Source organism: Botryllus schlosseri, chromosome 3, assembly GCF_051294905.1.
Source record: "Botryllus schlosseri isolate E-star chromosome 3, Bs_hap1, whole genome shotgun sequence".
In the NCBI taxonomy this organism is placed as follows: Eukaryota; Metazoa; Chordata; class Ascidiacea; order Stolidobranchia; family Styelidae; genus Botryllus; species Botryllus schlosseri.
Window position 1 is genome coordinate 2,930,806 of NC_137238.1, and position 22,515 is coordinate 2,953,320.

General features: G+C 39.8%; 1 protein-coding gene across 1 annotated transcript; it reads right to left on the reverse strand.

Moving 5' to 3' along the window:
- Positions 1 to 1,278: 1,278 nt before the first annotated feature.
- Positions 1,279 to 6,110, reverse strand: LOC145435478 (microfibril-associated glycoprotein 4-like). The gene is made up of 7 exons (XM_080312753.1): positions 6,059 to 6,110; positions 5,898 to 6,017; positions 5,053 to 5,172; positions 2,670 to 2,806; positions 2,515 to 2,611; positions 2,169 to 2,265; positions 1,279 to 1,798 (listed from the first exon to the last, which is right to left on the reverse strand). Exons 1-7 carry the CDS (start codon positions 6,108 to 6,110, stop codon positions 1,495 to 1,497), a joined length of 927 nt encoding a protein of 308 aa, XP_080168879.1. The 3' UTR covers positions 1,279 to 1,494.
- Positions 6,111 to 22,515: the final 16,405 nt, after the last annotated feature.

The following is a 22,515-nucleotide window of genomic DNA, read 5'->3' on the forward strand; positions in this document are numbered from 1 at the left end:
GAGCTACCCCTCAAATAACTGGCTCCAGCTCCGGCTCCGGCTGAATTTTATGTAGAGCTCCGGCTCCGGCTCCAGCTCCGGTAAAAATGCACGGCTCCGGGGCTCCGGCTCCGGCTACAAAGCCCTGGTTTTAAAGACCTTGATTTGATCCCGAATATAGCACATGCAATTATTACAGCGTTAATTAGTCGAGTAGTCCACGGGCACGAATCAAGCTATTTCAAAGAGTGGACTTCGAACGCCTACCGTCTGCTTTTACCAATGTCCTTTTAATATATGGGAAGGGCGCCAGACCTAGGCACTGCATTAAAAATAGGTTAAGAACCACTGATTTACTGGTATTGCGGATAGTTAGAGTGCGCGTGTGTAAGGTTTGGACTAGCTGTAATTGTTTTTGAATGACTCACTATCATGACAATCGCTATTTCGAATTTCTATTCTGACACTTGCTGCTCTGACGGATGCAATTCTGAACGCGAGGTAGATGCATGATAGATAGTCTGACTTTATTGATTCTCATTCCATGCGTTGCGTCTGAGCCTACATTTCATCGACCTGCAATCTGTCTTTATTGGTGACTCTTTTTCCTTGTTCTCTTTATGTAACCTTTAGATATGCAGTAGCCTACATTTGATAGGCACAAATAAATCCACCGAATTCTGTATTGGTTTACAAATATGGACTCATCATATCATAGTCATCTTGATTAATTCAAAAATTAAAGTTTTTTAATGTCTGAAATCTACCATGTCATGGTAATGAAGAAATACTTACATATAACAACATTCAAATTCACAAATATATCAGAAAAAGTACATATATCAAAATTGTGTTCGTACAGCCTACTATATGTTGAGACGTTGTAGAAAGAGCATATTCAGCTCTGCTCTTACATATATTGTTAACCGTTCACACTGGAATTGATGTCAATAATTTATTTTAGATACTACTAGGGATGGTGTGAACGTGAGTTTCACGTTCGCGTTTTGTGTGTGAACCTCCGAAATTTAGAGGTTCACGTTCACAAATGAACCTTGGTAGGTTCTGCGCTGTGAACCTTTTGCATATATTACAATTTTCACTTCGTTATAAAGTATTTGTATGAAATGTATTGCATTTCAACGCGTGCGGTCACTCTATGCATGGCGCTGGCTGTAGCCGCTAAGTAGCGTACATAGTGCAAACAAATAAGATCTACTCGAGCAGTCAAAATGAATGAATTTCGATCATACTAGAGGTAAGAAAATAACAGCCTGGCCATATGGAATTCGTAAAACCGTTTTCTCGCGGATTTTCATATTTCGCCCGGGCCGCAAGATGGCGCTATGAATATCTATTCCTCTCTTCTCTTTTCGCAACCTTTTGCAAATCGATCACCGCGAGAGGGCGCTAGAAAATTTGAGTCAATACAGTCATACGTCGGTGCGACGTCACACTCACATAAAAGAAAGTTTACTTTTGAAGTGTGACGTCACAGATCCGCAAAAGTCAAGTTCACAATCTTTTCCGGAACTTCATCTCCGAGAAGCGGAGGAGGTTGTAGGTATCACCCCACCAAATCCCCTTGACGCCTGTTTTGCGGAAGTTTCCATTCAGATTGCTCTCGGCGCAGTTCTTGTACCACCAGCCTCCTTCGCGAAAAGAAGCGCAATTCAATGACGGATGAGAATCGTGATCCGCGTCCTTCGTTGAGAATTGTTGATTGTTGTGATATGAGAGACCATCGTAGGTTGCATTCCCGGAGAATCCGGATACGTTCAGTCTGTAGTTGTCGGATCCGGGGCCGATGCCGAAGGAGCTGAAAATGAGAACCGCTGAGTGAATTTCGAATGATTCCAAAATGTTAAAATCCTTGCCTTGTTTTTCGCTCGAATAGTTTGTATTTCAGCCTGCATGCGTAATATCATAAGTCTATAAGGATTATATTACGGATCATTGGGGTTCTTTCCTAGCAATAATTTTATTCGCCAACCATTATATTGGCAAATATACGGTGAATACAGGTATTAAACGCTAAAACAGTGACCCTAACGATGATAGAAGTTGGCATATCTCTATGCTCCTGTTGATTTTGTCGCAATCTGGCGTTATAGCCCTGCGTGTGCGTTGTGAGAAATACAAGATTGATGAAATGCACCGAAATGATAATGCCAACGACTCATATTCACCTGTATTTAGCAACCCAATAAACCTCTTTTTTCGTGATCATTTTGATTTTCATCTCCATATCCCCTGTCTTGGTCAATTGATGCAATGCTTCCACGCCTGAAAGAAAGTAGAGCGCCAGATGATTACAAACTTACATACGTACGAGTTCTTGACGTGGGCGCAGTGACAAGATGATGAAACAAATTCTCCAGTAGTGTTCACTATAAACGCGCTCACACTGTCAATTTACTTTACCATAGATCTGCTAGATCACGACCAATGGATATGACACCTCTTCGCTCCTCGTGATGTGTGTCTGGGCGCACTTCATGAGATAATACAAAAGTTGTATATGAAAAGTCGTACCCAACCAATGATCTCCTTGCAAATCGCCGAATCCTTTCACGTAATAATTCCAACCTCTGTCGAAATCAACGTCTCCGTTCATTCTTCGCTGGAAAACCTTTCATGAAAATGGAAAGGATTTAATTTTTTCTGCAACAATCGCGCATTCAACTCACGGTCCAGTTTCCTCCATCGTCAGTTACGTCACAGAATACATTCGTGGTTCCGACTTCCGGTATGTCTAATTTAAACACACCCCCAGAGTCATTACGTGCTAATGCTGATTGGGCGTCCTCACAACTTCTCACAAGACCTAGAAATAATAGAATTCGTTTCATAATCGTCAATCGACGAATGACGTCAATCATTCCAGCCTTGTTAATGTCAGATTGGCGGCAGTGAACAGCGTGATACTTGTCAAGTTATTGTTAGTGCATTCATTAATTTATGCATATTAACGAAACATGGGATAGGCTCAACCCATCTATTTTCTCTGTCTGCAATATCTGTGACTGAATTTACAATCATGGATGTTCGTTACAACGGTTGGCATTTCAACTGTTCAGCCAAATACTGTGTCTTGTAATAATTTCTGATTAAAATTTGTGATACTCATTTCAGTTAATCTACGAATTATTTTGGTGCTATATTTAGACTTTATTTTACGAGGGAGAGTTGGAGACTGAAGCCAGATATGCTCAAATATCAGTATAAGTCTGATGGTGAATTGACAAGAATGCAGCGTTGGCGAAGGCAGCAGTTCATAAAATATCATCCTCTATAAGCATTGCTTCAATCTGCAACGACAATGTCCATGATTAGCCGATTACCACTGCTAAAGATATCTGGCTGACAGTGCATCGCACGAGCTCGGAGGGCCCAAAATTATCTCGTGAATTAACATAAATTATAGAGTATTTTTTTTGGAAATTTAGGCCACTTTTTCAAAAATTTTCGCGCTGAATGCGCTATTGAATATTGCCGAATATATTGATTATTGGGTACGCATCCCCAACGAAAATACCTAGATTTTATAGAAATGGAGACTTCGATGTCGGACATTACTGTGTCTCGACGCACCAAGACATATGAAGTTATAGGCCATGTAACATGCGACTCCGAGAAGTGTGCCAGAACAATCAAGAGCGAGAAGAGCTTGACCGAGACGTAATGCCTTTGTGCAGACCGAAAACTTCGAGATATATACAATATACTTATATGTTGTCCATAGGCGGCTGAATGGCTGGCGTCGAATATTCATGTCCTGACGATCTGAACCCCACAGGACAAAAAATGGCATCCCGCAGGGGAAAATTATTTGCCAGTAAAGCAACACCAATTTGAAATCGTGTGTGCCTTTTGGTTTTGGCGATTTCCATATCTTTTGACATAACAGATATAGGCGGTCACGAAATAGCATAATGTAACGAATTCAATATACCAACGGGTCCGCCGGAAGATCCTTAATACTTATTTAGTTAGGGGTCTTACCTTATCCAACACACCTCACTCAGCTCTACCGTTAAATCAGATTACGTTAACAAAGATGGGATAAAAAATTGAGAGCAAAATATATGCAATTCCAGATCATATCGACCTATTCAAACATGAATTATATAAAAGTTTCGCGCTACGCTCGTTTAGTCGACATAAGGCGACGCAATAAACAGTAGACCCGATGTAGCTGATAAGTAGCGGGGGAAGGCGTACAGGCTCAGGAGGGCTGAGATGGTTCCGGGGGCTTTATTTGGTTTATCACCCTGTGGGGGGGGCAAGACCAAGCTTTTTTGGGGGGGAGGATAACGTAGTGCTTTCAAGGTCTTGGTGGGGAATGAAGGCTCGGAATAAATCTGAAGTGGGGAATGAAGACAAAAAGGTTGGAAACCACTGGTGTAGATGGTACGACGCAAATATGACATTTAAAATAGAAACATAATTAGGATTATGATTATTGCCATTGTTGACACTTGGAAGTTTCAGCACAGATTAAACTCATACCGAGTTCAAGAAACATTATTTCTGTCAGGTGGTTTCATGCCTCCCCTCAGATGCCTCGTCGCCCGGTAACCCCAAAATCAGACTCGAATTTTGCATTTTGCAGTTTGTCATCGCGACGCAACAATGTCGTCTGCTCAGGAGAAAGTGATCAGCTGCGACGAGAGTGAGAGTAATCAATGGGCAGCGCGAAAACGAGCAATGCTCCTGTGTATCGTCACAGATATACATTGCGATATTAATGACGGATGTCCATAATTTCTTCTAGTCTACTTTTAGTCTAACAACGTAAGCAATTTAGTTCATACCGATTACTTGGTGACTTAAAATTGACTCGAAAATTTTGCTTCGAGTCACGAGTCAATCCACATTTCTGAAACGCCAAGTCAAGACACGTCAAGTCATGACTCGATCCGTACCAACACTAATTCACGGTAATTTATGGATAGAGAGGAAGCGATTTATCAAACCTACTCAAGTTAGACTCAGTCAAGTATTGTGGCAGTCAGCGACTCATCTCCTTCGCATAGCTCAAAATCTAGAAGCAATATAGCCTATACTTACGGCTGCAATTTTTGCCATAATATCCTTCGGCGCAGTTACACGAATAGTACGGAGGAGTGAGCTTACTAAGACATGTTCCGTTATGTTGACAGACATTCGGATGGTGTTCGCAGTAATTTTCTAGATGGAAACGAAGCGATGTGCCAAACCTTCTGAATTTATACACAGCCAAGTGTTGTGGCTAGGGTTGCATTTTATATTGATTTTTGTTTTAAATGCAACTCTAGTTATGGCAGTAAGAGACTTATTTCCTGAGCATTGTTCAAAAATTAGAAGCGATATACTTACTGCTGTATAGTTTTTTCCATAGTATACGTCGGTGCAATTACACGTATAGTACGGTTGAGTGTCATTCTTTAGGCATGTTCCGTTGTGTTGACAGACATTCCGGATGTGTTCACAGTAATTTTTTATATAGAAACGAAGCGATGTGTCGATCATACTGAATTCATACGCCACCAAGTGCTATGGCAGTGAGTGAATATACTTCTTGGCATAGCTCAAGAATTAGAAACGATATATTCATCTCTGCAGTTTTTTTCCATAATATCCATCGGTGCAATTACACGAATGTGTAATGAATGACAGACATTATTCAGACATGCTCCGTTATGTTGATAGACATTCGGATGGTGTTCACAGTAATTATATAGAAAATATATAGAAATGTAATGTAAAACTGGCATTGTATTTTTTGTGGTCACAGAAATTACATATTTGATTTTTTCCATTCCACATCGTTCATACTGTCTTTACGTGCTAATGATGAATACTCCAATGTTAGACTCGTCTCGAAGCCCAATTCCCGAATCAGATTCGTCCCTGATTGGAAGCAATATACTTACGGCTGCAGTTTTTTCCATAATTTCCGTCGGTGCAATCACACGTATAGTACGGATGGGTGTCATTATTCAGACATGCCCCTCCATGTTGGCAGGCATTCGGATGGTGTTCACAATATCCCTCTGCGTGGAAAGGAAGCGATAACTGTTTCAAACCTACTCACGCTGTAGACACAACAAAGTATTGTGGGAACGAGCTTGTCTTCGTCTGGACATCACATACATCAGAGGTTCTCCACCGGGGGTCCGTGGACCCCTATGGGTCAGTGAAGCATTTTCAGGGGGTCCGCGAAGCCTCAAAATTTATAAAATGGCTGATAACCTACTTGGTATTTTTTATTTAGAGAAAACACAAGGCCGTCTCGCTTCATAACTGCTAAAACTTCATGACTCACATAAACAGAATGGCCGTCGGAGATGTAATATCCTACCATGCAAACACATGTGAATTGCTAAATTGTCAATAGCCAACTGATACAAACGTATGGTTGTTAGGTTCAGCGATGTTTTAGAAACTAATTGTTTGCAAAATTCATATTCTCATGTGATAGGCATAACCACCAACTTCCAGATGAGCTGCTAGATAAAAGTGACTCTACTGGATGTTAAGTTCACTAAAAACTGTTCCTCACTTTTGGCGTCACATATCTAGCGATCATGCCCAAAGGAGGTGTCGAAAGCGTTACGCTTTATGATTACAATAGCAACCGCCTCTCTTTGCGGAAATGGATTTTCGGCACTCGTTCATATCGGATAGACGGCGCGGATTTTAAAGACCCGAGCGCGTACTTCAAGACATTTAGCTACATACTTCGCTTTGAACTAATAAAATTATTCCTAATTTCTACATACAGAGGAGGCTATGATGTTATTTTGTTGCTGTTTATCACCAGCCTATAGTTGATATTTGCACAGGACAGATGCCGGTTGCTCGATAATGGATCTAAATTTGAACTAAAACTTTGGGGGTCCGCGGGGGTCCGTGAGGGTCCAGAAGGGGTCCGCGAAGACAAAAAGGTTGAGAACCACTGACATAGATCAATAATTAGAAACGATATACTTACGGCTACAGTTTCTTCCATAATATCCGTCGGTGCAATTGCACGTATAGTAGGGTTTGGTGTCATTATTCAGACATGTTCCGTTATGTTGACAGGGATGCTGATGATAATTGCAGTAGTCGCCTGTATTGACAAGTAGCGACATCATTTTATTGTTCTTGGTGTTAGGTTGATGCAGCGAATTTGTTGGATTCTGACTACATCATTTCTCATCGACAATGATAAACGTAACAAGAGCAATCACCGGCAATCCTACGGATTCACTGGTTCACTTTCATGTATACTTGAATAGTACTGTTACTTTCTATTTTTCAAAAACGTGCCTTAAATATTACAGCGATTCAGAAAGTACCTATTTTGAATGCTGTATACGCCTTGCGGGATGGGTTTATGATTTAGCTTATAGTCTGATGTTAAGCTCTAGTGAGCTACGACCAGACACTACAATATGTATATGCTAACTATTCACATGAATATTTCTGACAAGTTTATTCAATACCAATTCGCGCCTCGTGCGATGTTCTTATTGCTGTTCGCGATTGGTAATTATAGAGCGGTATCTAATTTATTAATAATCCATATCATCTTTGCCAATCATGATATGATGGTTCTTGCAAATATAGTCGAAATCATATGCTTACTCCGCGTTTACTCTTGGCCCGCAATATTTTTAACGATGACAATAAGTCACGACTGCATTGTAACGGGGTAAAAACTAGTGACGTCACAAGATCACAGTCAAATTTCGAGGGATATGTCCCATAGCTACACCCTTGTATATAACTCATACACAATACGCACTAGGTTTCTGTTTGGATTGAACACGTGTCTGTTGCGAATAATTGCGACGGTACATCGTATTTTGGTCGGGTTGTTGATTAGAATTTATCATATTAAAAACAAATATTACAATTCCCTGTTTTATGGTGGAATTTATATCATCCAATATGTAATTAGATCATATATTTCATTTCCAATTATCCACTGTCTCAATCTACTAGTCCTAATTTACATGAGCCCACATTTACTGGATATCCTACTCTGCCGCATTGCACATTACATATGGCCCTGGTAAAACATGTTTCCTGTTACATTGGTTCTTATCTATTGTATGATTGAATTCTAACACTTTGCTGCTAAACGTGGAGTTAAATTCATTCACGAGCGTCACCACACCGACGTCATGCGTTCTATATTTCAAATTCAGACCATAACATTTACCGAGGCTCGTTCATGATCAAATTCATCGTAAAAGCTTGATGAATAATTAACTCAGTTAAATATGTAGTATAGACCGACGTTTTATCGTCGTAGGGGTAAAGTATAAACCAAGTTGAAATGCTTTACTTTTGAGTTGAATTGGAAACGGAGTTTACGGTGATCGACCTATCGATTTCTATAGATTGTTAGTTGCTTGACGATTACTTTATCCAATTTATCGCAATATCACCTTGTAGAGTAGCTTCAACTCGTTCTCTTTCAGCCAGCTTTTCCAGGTCACTCATAATCGTTTCAAGAGATGTTCCGTCCTTCAAAACGTACAATCTTATTTACCTTTCTCGTGAAATCCACCTTATGTGATAATTCACATACATGAAGGCCTGAACAATATTTATGACATGGAATATGAAGGAAATGACGAATGTTTTCATTCGTATTTGCTTCTTAGCAGGTGGGTTTACCGATTGCTCGTGCACCTTTATTATGAATTCATGACTAAGTATCCGCGGGTGGAAGAATTCACGCGAAATAATTTAGTTGGCTGTTGATTGCGTATCGCACAACACTTCTAGCTGCTTTGTTGGTATCCACCTAATTTCATTTGAATACGCCATATTCAACTGGCTTACCTCACAATTTCCATGAGAGATCCATCGTCCATTGATGTAATTTCTACTGCAAAATTGGCCTGCAATAAACGGAAATATTCGGTTCAGCGATGGTGTTTTTCAATCGACAGTATGCTGTGAAGCTCGGTATGTGACTTCTAGGCTATCAAAAGAGTGGGGCTATAACATTATTGGGACTCTTTATGAATTGTTTTGCCAAGTTACCTTTTATCCGGCTATGAACACGTACATCAGTGTACAATGTGTACATCCTTACAAATTTAACTTACAAACCACATATATAACCAACCAGCAGTGGATTATAACATCGCAGCTTTGTCAAATATCTAACAACATATTGTACGAAAACGATATAGACTTGACTTGGTTTGTTTTGTTTTATTGACACACATAATTGGCGCTTAACAACTTGGTCAAATGCGCTCGCACAGTTAATGTCATAAGGTATTTTTTACGCTGGTCTTGCGCCCTTTTTCCGGTCCATTTTCTGCCATCTTTCAAGAGTTCGGCTCTTTCTTCCTCTGAGCTTTTCAATGCGATGTATTTACAGCGGGATCGGCGATGAGGAGCCCAGATAAACCTCCGACACATAGAGAGTAGAGACATGGCAGAGCCGAGACTCGAACCAGCAACCATTAGTGTCGTGACTGCAGTGTTTAACCAAATGCACCACTCGCTTACTCATTGACTTGACTTGTAGTTGCTGGTTGTCGGCTGTCACCATGATATTGTTTTTCCATGATTGGTTTGGGAGTATCAGATATCCCACGATTATGATATCCTGATTATGGAGTATCGACAATGTCTAACATATTATCTGAAATTTTTGCTTGATCATGAATACATGAGTTTGGAATTCTGATTATTTTTAGCGTCTGCAGAATTATTCATATTACATGTGTTACAGTAACTGTGATACTCAACCATTACTATAACCCGCGGAACACTTAGGCTAATCAGCAAGCCTTCGCGGAACTCAAAATTTTTCGTTGAGTCAGAAAAACATAAATCTAACATTACATATCTAACTAGACATCTTATACATTACTACAGATTGCTGGTGCATAAACTGAACTGTACATCAACTTCGGGAGTTGAGCTGGAAAATATTACTGATTTTAGTCAACCCAGCAATAATAATTCACTTAAGAATTTGATACTACCCGTTTTCTCGTCCGATGTCAAGGAACCTCTAGTGTTCCGTGGAACACGGGTTAAGAATCACTGCTCTAGAATTTTCAAGCTAGTTTTCTTTTGGTTGAATTAGACACAACAAGAACATCTGCGAATAATTATAATGGTTCAAGTATCTCATGTATTTCCTGTGATATTCGCGACATTGATGCCCAGATTGGGTCGAAAACTCTTTCAATTAGTCACGTCTGCTCCAAAAATGTGTGTGTTTGCTTTTCACCAACCGGTATAGCCAAAATACTTGGATTACCCTGAAACCATAATTCGTGTACAGGCGCTATATATATATATATAAGTTTTTACAGACCTTCGAGATCTCCGATAGCATTTTCATGGATCGAATATGCATATGATTTCGGGAAACTTACTGATGTATAAATCTTACACTTTCGTTGGGGCTGTAGAGGGCTTCATTATTAATTATGGCAATATCGCCATAATTTGACTCTGTCGCGGCCAAACGTTGAGTATAAACGAAAACTAGTCATAACGAACAACTCACCCGAAGAACGCGAAACTGTCAAAATCAACGCAGTCGCTTGCAAAATTATCGAGAGCAGTGGAAACGCAACCATACTGCCTGACTATAGTATTCAATATAAGTTTACCTTCATAAATCATTTCTGGCTCAATAACAACGTGGAACGAGGAAGTTGCGCTTTGGGCATAATTTTGGTACTACGTGAGAGATGCCCTGGTATGAACTGAGTCAACTGACTAACATTTGTTCCCCGTGTTTTTTTAAGTTGACATCTGACGGCTGTGCAAGTGTGCATGTTGGGCTGTCAATCATATACACATCGCATCATATACAACTACATTGGTTACATTTCCTCGTCAGCGCTGAGAATTTGAGACAATAGTCATCACTTCATGCTCTTGTGATATAATTACTATTAACACTGATTTTTGTACATAAAAACCCGATTTTATTTTTTTATGGGTTATGTTAAAAAGCCTTTGAAAGCACTTGCTTTCATATTAAAAAAGTTGAAGTCAGAGTCAGGAACATTATCACAAACTCCGACCCCGACTCCAGACAGTAATTTTTCACGACTCTGACTCCGTCACCAAGGAGGGCTGAAACAAATTTGAGAGTCCGACTCTATCATGAAAAATATTACAGGAACTCCAACTCTGACTCGACAGACTCCGACTCCACAGCCCTGCTATGTACTACTGCAGCATCAACTGCTCACCAACAACAATGTTAAGAGAACAATGTAAGTAAACATGGTTGTCACACAAAACAAAAACATTGGAATGACTTTTAATTGAAAATCAGGTTGACTTCTTTTGTATAAGTCTGGTGTGTGTATTGACCTCCAGCGAACTCCCAGGGCTCGTATGAACCGCGGTTGCGAACCACTGATTCAGAAGTATGATGAGTATTGATTGGAGTGGATTGTTTCCGGATTTAAGTTGTCAGAATCACTCAATAAGCATTGTCGGTGTATCATGAACACTGGGAGTAAACATGACATTGCCTCTCCGTGGATGTTAAGGATGGTCGTTTCGACATCCATTTATCTGTTCATTGCGTCACATTGTCTGTTGTGCATCGCATAATGCGAGTGAATGAAAATAATAGCATCTATGGTAGGATATTTTTACTGAAATTGGCTGTTAAGAGAACAGTAGGCTACTGATTTACTGAAAATACTATACCGCTAATTCCAAGCGACTTCGTCCCGAAAAGCAAGAGAATGGACGATATCCAGTAGGCGAACATCACGGATGTCATTAATTTCCTGCAGAATAATCGACAAATAAATGTTGCATATACTATACATGTAGGTTCAGTATATGTAAAATAATCGTAGTGTATATTCCTCGTGTGCGTAATTAATAAGGCTGGCAAAAGCGGCAGCCTCAGTGATTCTATTCGTAATCGTGTAATATGCGTCGAGTAGAGTCGAGTATTGTAGTATCGATTTTTATGACGTCATATCAGTATGGAGGATCGGGAAATATGTATCTTTTATGCGACGACAAAGAATGCAATGCCAGACTGGCGCAGTTATGGTTGAGCACTAGCGTCACGACACCAATGGCATTGGTTTGAATCCCTGTTCAGACCAAGTTACATGTGTCGGAGGTTTATCTGGACTCTTCGTCGCTAACCTCACTGCCATTGCGATGCTTCAAGATAGCCCAGAATGATGGTGGCCTTGCCAAAGAGTCGGCAGCAAAGAACAAGTTATACGGCTCCATGAAAAGCGAGAGAGACTGCTGGGTGAATGGATGTGTGGCTGTAATTCGTTCGTTAAAGAGTATGCAAAGTCAAAAACACTACGGTGAACGTTACCTCCATGACCTGATGATAAACGCCACAATTGTTCAATAAAACAAGCAAACAAACAATGACAGTTCTACATAAATGAAAGATATTTGGTATTTTTCCGCACTTTGTGACAATGCTGTGGGATGATCACGACTCAGCAGACAGGCTCTGTACTACATGTTTCGTATGCTGAGGTTTCAAAGCTGCCACAGCAGGAAATGGTATCAAAATATAGTTTTTGTGGATGGATTGAATCTTAGATGCAAATAACGTATATTTCAGTACTCGAAAGAATGATATCTCACTACTCGACTCGAATCATTAGAATTAATACTTGGTTTATAGATTCAAAAACTCGAATCATCGTGTCCAACCTTATTCCCTATCATTCAGTTTTCATCATGCAATACTGAAGCATGCTAAAAGTGTAGATTATTTACCATTGGATCTTTGGCGAACTCCACTAAACATTTGTCAAAAATGAACCTTTCCCAATGGGGAATTCGCAATATATTATGCTGCCAAAGTCGTATGTGAAGCATTGGTAGTTTTAAAAGTCATTAAATAGTCAAAGCCGTATATTTTGTTCTTGCCAACTGTAATTTCTGGTCACTAAAATCGCTTTTCGGCTACAATTACATCCTGGTTCGGATACAAGGCATCGGATACAGAATATCGTCGACGTCAGCAATTTCACTATTCATAGTTTACCTACAGCTGAAATAATATGAGTTAATGTCAACAATGTTGCAATATCGTTCCATGACTAATGTTGTAGCTGGTCTACATGACTGTATTACCAACAGAGGTGGTGAAAGTAGTCATTGTTCGTACCGTAGCAGAAGTAGAATTACCGCTGTAAATTCCTACCGCCTACCCGATTTCAAAGGGGGCGTTTTTTTGAGACGCCGGATACCTTTAGTGGTCAATTGAAGGCGCCACTCTCAAAATTGCAAAAGTACATGACACCACAACCCTTATATACGGGTGTGAATATACTATACACCTATAGCACGCGAAGTCATAACCTACCTCTGACTTATACCGCGCAATAAATAGAGTAGACAACATTTTATTCCAAATTTTGCATGCATGTAGAAACGAAGGAAGGTATGCACGTAGCCGCGATATAATTCTAATTCAGATAACCTGTTGAGTAGATGTGAAAGTGGTAAATAAACACAACCACTTGCTGAGGTATTGCGAGTAGGAAAAACCTATTTAAGTACTCTCGAAAGTAGAACAAATATGCATAACACCATGTAGCAAAAAATTAGTTGAACCAATGTTTTCATATTTCATACACCATATTCCTCGATAAAGCATGTTTCATGCATTTTTAGCCTCTAGTATCGCTTCAAAATCTCATTTTACGCTTTAACTTCCCGCACAACGTTTATTGAATTACATATTAACTGTAACTTCACATTGATACATCACTCAATTCATAGTAGCTGGTTGTTAGTAACAATCATCGTCTCAGTCTCAGTTAGTCAGCGTTGGCTACAACCAGCAATTTCAAATTCATTTTCGTTTTGTTCCGATAATGCACCGATTGTGGATCTAGTGTGTATCATTAATGTCAGGATCACAACTGTAATCTGCGTGGTGGCTGTCTTTGGTATATCTATGTGGTCTGTATATCAGTTTGAAACAAGTTAAGTAGATAATACAAATAGAAGTAAGTTTTTTTTACACTTATTAACTTTACTTTTGCATGGAAATTGTAAAGAAAGATCAAACTGGTCATTTCGTGTAATCGGCGAAACATGCCGATGAAATATGGATGGATGGCGAAGGGGAGATCGGCATTTAATGTCATTTGCTATTAAATAATCTGAAGGGAAATTCGAAACCTTATAGATGACTATTATTTCTATATGGCTGAGATTCCAAGGGTCAGAATACCTAGTGACTAGACATTGCATATCCTTCGAAGCCATCTCCTCTTAAGAAAATGTTCCGTATTGCAGTAAGTTTTCATTGCCCAAATTATGAGGCAAGAAAGTTCCAGGAGACTCGACACTCGACAGGGCTTAAAGATACCGAAAATGACTCCAATCACGAATCCAAGATCTCTGATATAGATATAAATTTAGAACCACACATTCTGAACCAACACGAAATTGATGATTTAGTTGGGACCCACTAAATCAAATGCGGTGTGCCAGAAATTTCGCAAATGGAAGAAATAACGCGTCACGTCGGTATCACACAGATCGATGGAATGACATATACCTTTTCCGTGAGAATATTCTAGCTGCAGTTTCAATGATGGCCGTTCGGCTATGCTGACGCTGTATCTTCGATCAGCTGATTGCTATTTGCTAGTTACAATACACTTTACATATCGGATTAACCATGGCTGAAACTCCTGACAGATCTTGGACGCATTACGAAACCCGGAATTTAATTATCAGCGGCGTAAGTGAAATTAGTTTGGATGGTAGAAAAAGCAGCTGAGACTTCTTGGTGTTAATACTTATTAACGATTTGCAGTTCTTATGTCGAAGGACAGCTAAAATCAGATGCAATTGCTTGCTAATATGTTATCCCAACAATCGCTTGTCCTGAATACCAGCAATATTTTATTTTAACGTTTTCAATTCAGTCCTGCATGTTTCAGGTCAAAACGGGTTGTTTGATTGAATGGCCGCTACAAGTCGTCTCGGCTCCTTCCTGTCGAGTCATTTAGTCTCAATCTGGTGATATGTTGAAATTATTAATGAGGAAGTAAGCCGAAAACGTCATCGCGAAATCTTCGCCCGCCTAGTTCGGCCAAGTCACGGTCGGATTACGCCTGGTCATGGAAACACGATCGACATGTAAAACGCATGCGTCATGGCCTTTGGGTCGTACGTGTACCGTTCTTGGAAACGAAGTAAATCAAGCGACCAAGTAGTTATACGGCAAATTCAAGCCGTTTCTTCGCTTAATTCTTATAAAAGTGAGCCGAACGAAACTGCTTTACTAAGCGGAATCGACTGTATATGTAAGGCGATGAAATCAAAATGACTGTCCACTTTGGTTTGATGACTTGCAGCACAATACTGTGTTGGTAACATGCCTCGGCAAATCACTCATTTCGCATATATGGACGTCAACTTGCAGCTAACGACTGTAATCAATCATACCTTCTCGAATTTCTGATTCCAACTTCCTGCAAACGCAGCGGCGTCTTCTTTGCTTCTTTGTTCACTATACGTCGACGGTAGAATACAGCATATAGCTCGAATATAATCTGTTATGTTTTAGTATGCAGGCCCTATCAGTATGTACGAGTATATGTTTTATTTCCGCGTTGGTATGACCATTCGTAGAGTGGAATATGGGTGAATTAAAAGTCATTCGCACATCAAAATCGTTGACGTAGTTATTACGGAAATAGGACATCAGGTGGTTTCATCTTTTGTGCTCCCAGCGGCAACGATTTCGAAGGAGTGTTCAGTTTAATGTGGATTCAGCAGTGTCTGTCGCCATAAAATCACCTTGCTATCGCATTCATACTCCTAGTCCAGATGTAGCCTTTCTAGTTTATTTCATGTTCAAATATAACAATGGCTGTAAAGATGTTCAAATAAATGCTCTGAAGCTTTGAAAATGTTCTTATGTATATCCAACTTATTTTGAATATCGGCTGAATGTATTGGGGTTCTCGGCCAAGGTGTAAGATATCGGTTTTATCGGTATCGACCCAAAAATCCAATATCTATTGGGCTCTATAGAGTATACCAAAGATTATTTGCTGCTATTTTTGGTTCGAATGTCCTGCAGCGATAAAGTGCCTTAAACTCCCATTGGAAGTCGGATATTTCCGTTGTAGATGTCCCTGGCACTAACATAATAACAGAAAGAGAAGTCAAATGGATGGATGAACTTTACCAGAACTACAAACGGACATAAATATGAAGATTAAATTTGTAGCAAAGAATACCTTTGAATTGTAATTTTTTTATATATTTGGACCAGTGTCGCAAATTGAAATTGGTTTGTGAGGGACATTTTTTTCGATTTGAACAAAATGATTATAATTTTTTTAATTCATACCAAAATGTTCATCAATTCCTGCTACAGGCGATTTTCTTCTTCTTCTAGTCATACCCCTACTGCACACAGCAAAGAGATATGGCTGTTTAAGGTTGTCTCTGGAACTGTATCATACCATTGGTGTTTCAATTACGATTTGTGAGAGGAGTTTCTCAAAATGATAAAGTATTTACGTTCTACGATGAATGATGATTGGCTATCAGTTTCAAGGATTCTTTCTATAGAAAGAGACTACGTTCAAAGACATGATTTTGTAGATGTTATCGCTGATTTTGCTTCGGCGAAAGCTCGAAAGGTTCAATTTTGATCTTTTATTCACCTAATACGTTTGTTCTCCATTTATTGGCCCTTAATGCTGAAACAGCGAGGCTTCTTTCTCAAGCAATATAGAACTTCTGAGACGCGGCACATTATTTATAATTGGGGCAGCATTTGCTTCAATGCCACTGACGGTATCCATGAGAGTTTTCGACTCCGATGGACACCAACACCAGACTGATATTCTTTCTCGTGATTCCGCAGCTTCCAACTGATAGCACGGCCCAAGTAAGAAGCAGCCTAGATAAACCAGTAACACTTAGTGAGGGATTCTGGCATCGACCTCAGTCACCTACTGGTGTTGCAGCTGTGAATCATGCCACTACGCTATCTCGCCACACATGTGAGTGCAGTGTGTTTATGGTCTATTAACCGTCAGTCCAAACTCCAGAGTTAGGTTGTCCAGGGTTACAGAACTTGGCGCAAAAGAAAACAATTTGATGCCAATCCATCGCCGTTGTGACAAATATCAACAAGATGTAATTGATGGCCGTAAATTCAAATAAATTTCCCTTCTAAATTTCATTTATGTCCATTGTGCAATAACCCCTCTGCCGAGTAAGAAACAATAAGTGTATTTTAGGCCGACAGGAATAATTTTAGTGCTGGAAATCAAACATGGAAGCATTTTCCCAAAATGAACCTCGATTATCATCACCGGTGAATACAACCTTACTGAAGAGTCTAATCACCCAATGTTCATTCTGGCTACGCTTATGTCTGTGTAATGAATATTTATTGATTTTTCACTGTTCGTAAAGTGACGATTATCATGTTATGAACACGTCGAACTTCGATGTTAAGCATTTAAACATTTTCAGACGCTGCTGACGCTTGAATCTAATCTGCTCAATAGAGCTCTCTCGCGTGTCGAGCTGTCGAATTGCTTACATATGTTGTTACTTTCAATGAATGGATGAATGAATGAATATGGATATACCGTGTTATTTATAATCCAGCAGGAGTTCATCCATTGATATACTAAAACAAGGATGAAATATTATGGGATTAAACTTATTGTCGATGGTTGTACATTGAACAGTCTGGTAATTCGTCCCATGATTAACATAACCGCATCTACGAAACTCTGCCGTGTTGTGGAAGCAGCAAATTGCACTATTTGGCAATTCGCAGCGTAGTATATGTGGTAACGTAATGCTGTTTCCAACGGGGTGTAAAGTCTTGACCCGCGGTTCCTTCTCGTCGGAAATAGGAATATTCCGAAGGTTCGCACGGCGAGTTCACGTTTAGTAACTGGCTTTTTGGTAATGTTCCGGCTCGTATGACCGCGTGCACTTCCAGCATTGTCGCTATAGGCCCGCTACATCAGACGTCATAATGAGTGACACTCGAGTCTCGACTCGACGCCCAATACTCGTCTCAGAATCTAATCACGCAGGTGGTCGATTTCGTCCAGCCCTAGTCGTTGGTACGTCGTCATTGTGACATATATACAGAAACATGGTACCCCATTTCATCTATCGCCCGTTGACTCCAACAAAACGCAAAATATCTATTTATGACCAATCGTGATGGGCTATGCGTGGGCTGGACACTAGGGTTATGACTTGAAAAAAAATTGCCTGTAGCACGACTTAATGAAGATTTTGGTATAAATTAATATAATAATTTTGCTCAAATCGAATAAAATGTCGCGTACAAACTAACTTCAATTTTCGACACTGGTCCAAATATAGAAAAAATTTACAATTCAAAGATATTCTTTGCTACAAATATATGTCCTTTTGCACTTCCGGTAAAGTTCATTCATCAATTTGACTTCCCTTTCTGTTATTATGTTAGTGCCAGGGACATCTACAACGGACATATCCGACTTCCAATGGGATTTTAAGGCACTTATCACTGCAGGACATTCCAGCGCATTCTGATAAATCTGAGGACATGCCGGTTCATGCGTTCCAACATGTCCCCAGATTTATCAGACCACGTGTAGCCTATCACGTTCGGTGAAAAGCTCACCCTTGACTCATCCGCTTGAACTGGATGTTGACCGATCAAAGGCCATTACTTCTGCCATCGGCAGACATCTGCTAGATAATCCGATTTGTGCGAATAATTATCGAGACAACAGATTTCGCGTCGTTGGGATGGGCCGGTCACACTGCCATTTGTACGCCTTAGAATGGAATTTTATCAAAATACACCAACCAAAACTCTGTCAACAAAAGGAGTTCGTGTACCACCTGAAGATAGTACTTTGAACGCTCTCTCATTCGAGATTTCATGCTGGTGACGTCAAATTTCGTGATACGATGTTGATATACAATGTTCTTTCCAATTCTCTACTAGTTGGTGACCATTACCGCTGACGAGTGTTAGCCGAAAATATTCGGGTTCATTTCAATATGAATATACTATTCAATTGTATACTGAAGTTCTGTACCTCCAAGAAGCTCTTCGTATATATACCAATATTCAAATTCACAAATATATCAGAAATAACTCAGTAGCGCATAGAACTACAATTGTGCTCGTTTACTACATGTTAAGACGTTGTAGAAAGAGCATATTCAGCAATGCATTTATACCTATTGTTCACCGTACATATTGGAATTGATGTAAATAATTTAGTATTGATTAGGGTTACCATATGAATATGTCCTCTTTTTGAAGAATTTGTCCTCTTTTTCTAGAAAAGTGTGTTAAAATGCGATCGAGTTGGCAAGACAATCATAGAAAAATACGACACAACTGGTACTTTGGGAATAGAAATGGGAAAGATGACCTTTAGTCAACACGACGGAAGTGGGGAAAGCGGGCCGGGAATTGAGTCGGAAAGATGACCTTTTTCCTTTTCCGGTACTACAGCTTTCAGAATTTTTGAAATGTGCCCACTTCTTCGGATATAAAAATAAGATAACCGTAATATTGATGCTACACAACTACCAATTACTACGCTATAGCGATAATATATCTACTAGATGTGTATATATTATGCTGCTTTACTGTGTTTACATAATCATCGTATTGCCTAATTAGTTCGTTAGAATATTTTTTGCTTCTACACAATGTATAGTCGAAGAGAAAATAATCCAGCCAATGATAGCATTACATAAAATATATGCTATTTCATATAGTGTAATAAAATCTCTTCACTTGTCGCTAGAAATTATTGTCAGATTATTCGGGTGCTGGACGCCTGGACGCCTGGTTTACATTGGTTACATAGGAATATTTACATGTTTACACTGACCAAAATATTAATTCCCAAAATATACAATCTATGGCACAGACGCTATAAAACGCGCTTCTGTCAGCATTTGCAGTTATAGTAATTTAAATTAGCTAATTAAATTAGCATAGTGAAGCGATTGGATTACAATAGAGAACGATCGAAGTATTTCCGCCACAAGACGTCGTCGGAACCAAATCTTCCGTATATATAGTACAAATTTTGAGCGTATGATTATGCCCCCTCGCCAACAATACGATGAATAATGACCAGGCCGTGTTATTTTTGGCATTTCAAGAGCCAAATAGTGTATTTCGTTCATGGTGTTGTGTTAACAGGACCGCGTTACAAGCGAGAAGAGCGTTTGTGAAAGGCAGGTTTCTTAATCTGGGTCCAGCCCACCCATTAGGGGTGAAAGCATGGTGTCCTAAATGGTGTGGGCACAGCCAGATTGAAGGGCTGACTGCATTTGGTTTACGTCATACTTTCCATTTGTCCAAAGGCAATTTTATGACCATTTTTGACCGGCTTGTCGAGCGCTAAATTTTATAAAAACGGCTATCAATGAGAAGCTGCCGCAGTAATGATTATTAAAATATAAATTATATTCTGCTCATGGAACTGGAACCCCCAAAATCAGCCACGATTTTTGCATTGTGATCGAGTTGAACATTGTGACTCAACAAACTGTCTGCCTATTTCTGAGCTGCATAGTCTCGTTTTGCCAGACAGTCTTGTTGCGTCAATGTTCTCAAACAAGCTAACCTTCCCAGGACTCTTCCATGCGAGTTGGTAATATTAAAGCCACCTGGAGTGACAAAAGTCCTCCGAAAATATATCGGTACACTGAAGGAGAAATGATAGTCGGGCTACTAAATAGAATGTGTTGAGAGACAACTCAGGAAACTCCTGGAAAAGGATCGGGAAGAAAATTCTTTCCGCGATGAGATCGATGGCACTGGCGAAGTGATCTCTTTTCATGGTGCATGGAAGTCGGTTCGGCCCTCCAAAGATTTTGAAGCTCTGAAAACCTTTTATGGATGACTGGCAACATTCTTTCCCTCAGCGGCTACTGTTGAAGCCGATATTTTCCAGATTCGCTGGGCGAGAAATGAATTTAGGAGAAACTTAGCTGACCTGAGTTTGGAAGCACTGCTACAGTGCAAACGATTTAAGTCTATTCAAAAGCTGTAACAATCAGCTGTTGAGCGTGTTTGTTAGGCTTTTCTTTCTTTGTTTTTGCTTATTGGCACCGATTCCGATGGATACTGCACATTTTGTGGTTTCGTTTGATATAATTAACCTATGAAATCGTTAGGTTTTTTCTTCTTCTTATTGTTTGTTGGCACTGATTATACGTGGATGCTGCACATTTTGTGGTGTGTTCTGACAAACTATCCCAAATAAAGCGTTTTTGTGACTAATTCGAGGCTGAAACTATCTATTTCAGTGGTTCTCAACCGGGGGTCCGCGGACCCCTGGGGGTCCGCGAAGCATTTTCAGGGGGTCCGCGAAGCCTCAAAATAGTTGATAAGCTAATCTGTATTGTTTTTAAATTTGGGAAATCACGAGTCAGTTACGCTTCATAACTAGTAAGACTCCAGAGCTCACATCAACAGAATGGCAGTCTGAAATGAAATATCCTACGGTGCAGACTCATTTTAATTGCTAAATTGCCATCAGCCTACGGACACAACATTTTCCTGTTTAGAGATGTTTTTTGGGGGATTGTGGAAAATAAGTTGGATGAGTAAGGTGTCTAGAAAATGTTTACAAAAGGCCATTTCTCTCGCGATATATAATACCTTTTTTCCAAAATAACTTCAAGATTAGCTGCTAGATCAGTGGTTCTCAAACCGAAGGGCTCACCCCCCTTGGGGGCGTGAAAGCATCTGAAGAAGGGCGCGAAGCTGCGGCCAACTGACAGTTGTTTCTCGCTCCATGCGATTTACCTCCAATTCATGGTTGTTGCCCTGTGTATAGTCCGAAATTCATATTTGAGAACTCTCTCATCAACAGTGATAACTTTCCATGCCATCAAACTATCCCCTGCGATTGCTAGCACTCTGGTTTATTTTGTGATATGACGATAAGGGGGCGCGAAATGTTTCACTATCATAATGGGGGGCATGTTTAAAAAAAGTTTGAGAACCACTGTGCTGACTAGGCTTGATAATATATGTTCATTAAAAAAATGTTTGCCAATGTTGGTGCCATATTTGTTGCGATTATGTGTCGTCTGAAGCGTAAAGCGCTATTATTACATTTGCCACCACCTATACTGTGGAGATGGATTTTCGGCACTCGCTAATATCCATTCGAAGGCGCGGATTTCCAAGACACAGCCATGTATTTCAAGAAATGCAATCGCAGAATTCGCTTTGAAATAACAAAAGTCAGTTGACACAATCTCTACATAGATAATATTTGCAAGTAAATTCATTTTGTTGCTGTTTATCACTGAGTCTGCAGTCATGAGGTCAAATGACGATTGCACGATAATTGAGCTAAATTTGAACTAAAACATTCTGGGGGTCCGCGGGGGTCGAAACGGTCCGAAAGGGGTCCGCGAAGACAAAAAGGTTGAGAACCACTGATCTATTTAGAGGACGATGCCAAAACTACCAAAAATAAAAATCGAAAAATGCCAAAAATAAGTTATTTTTGGCAGTTT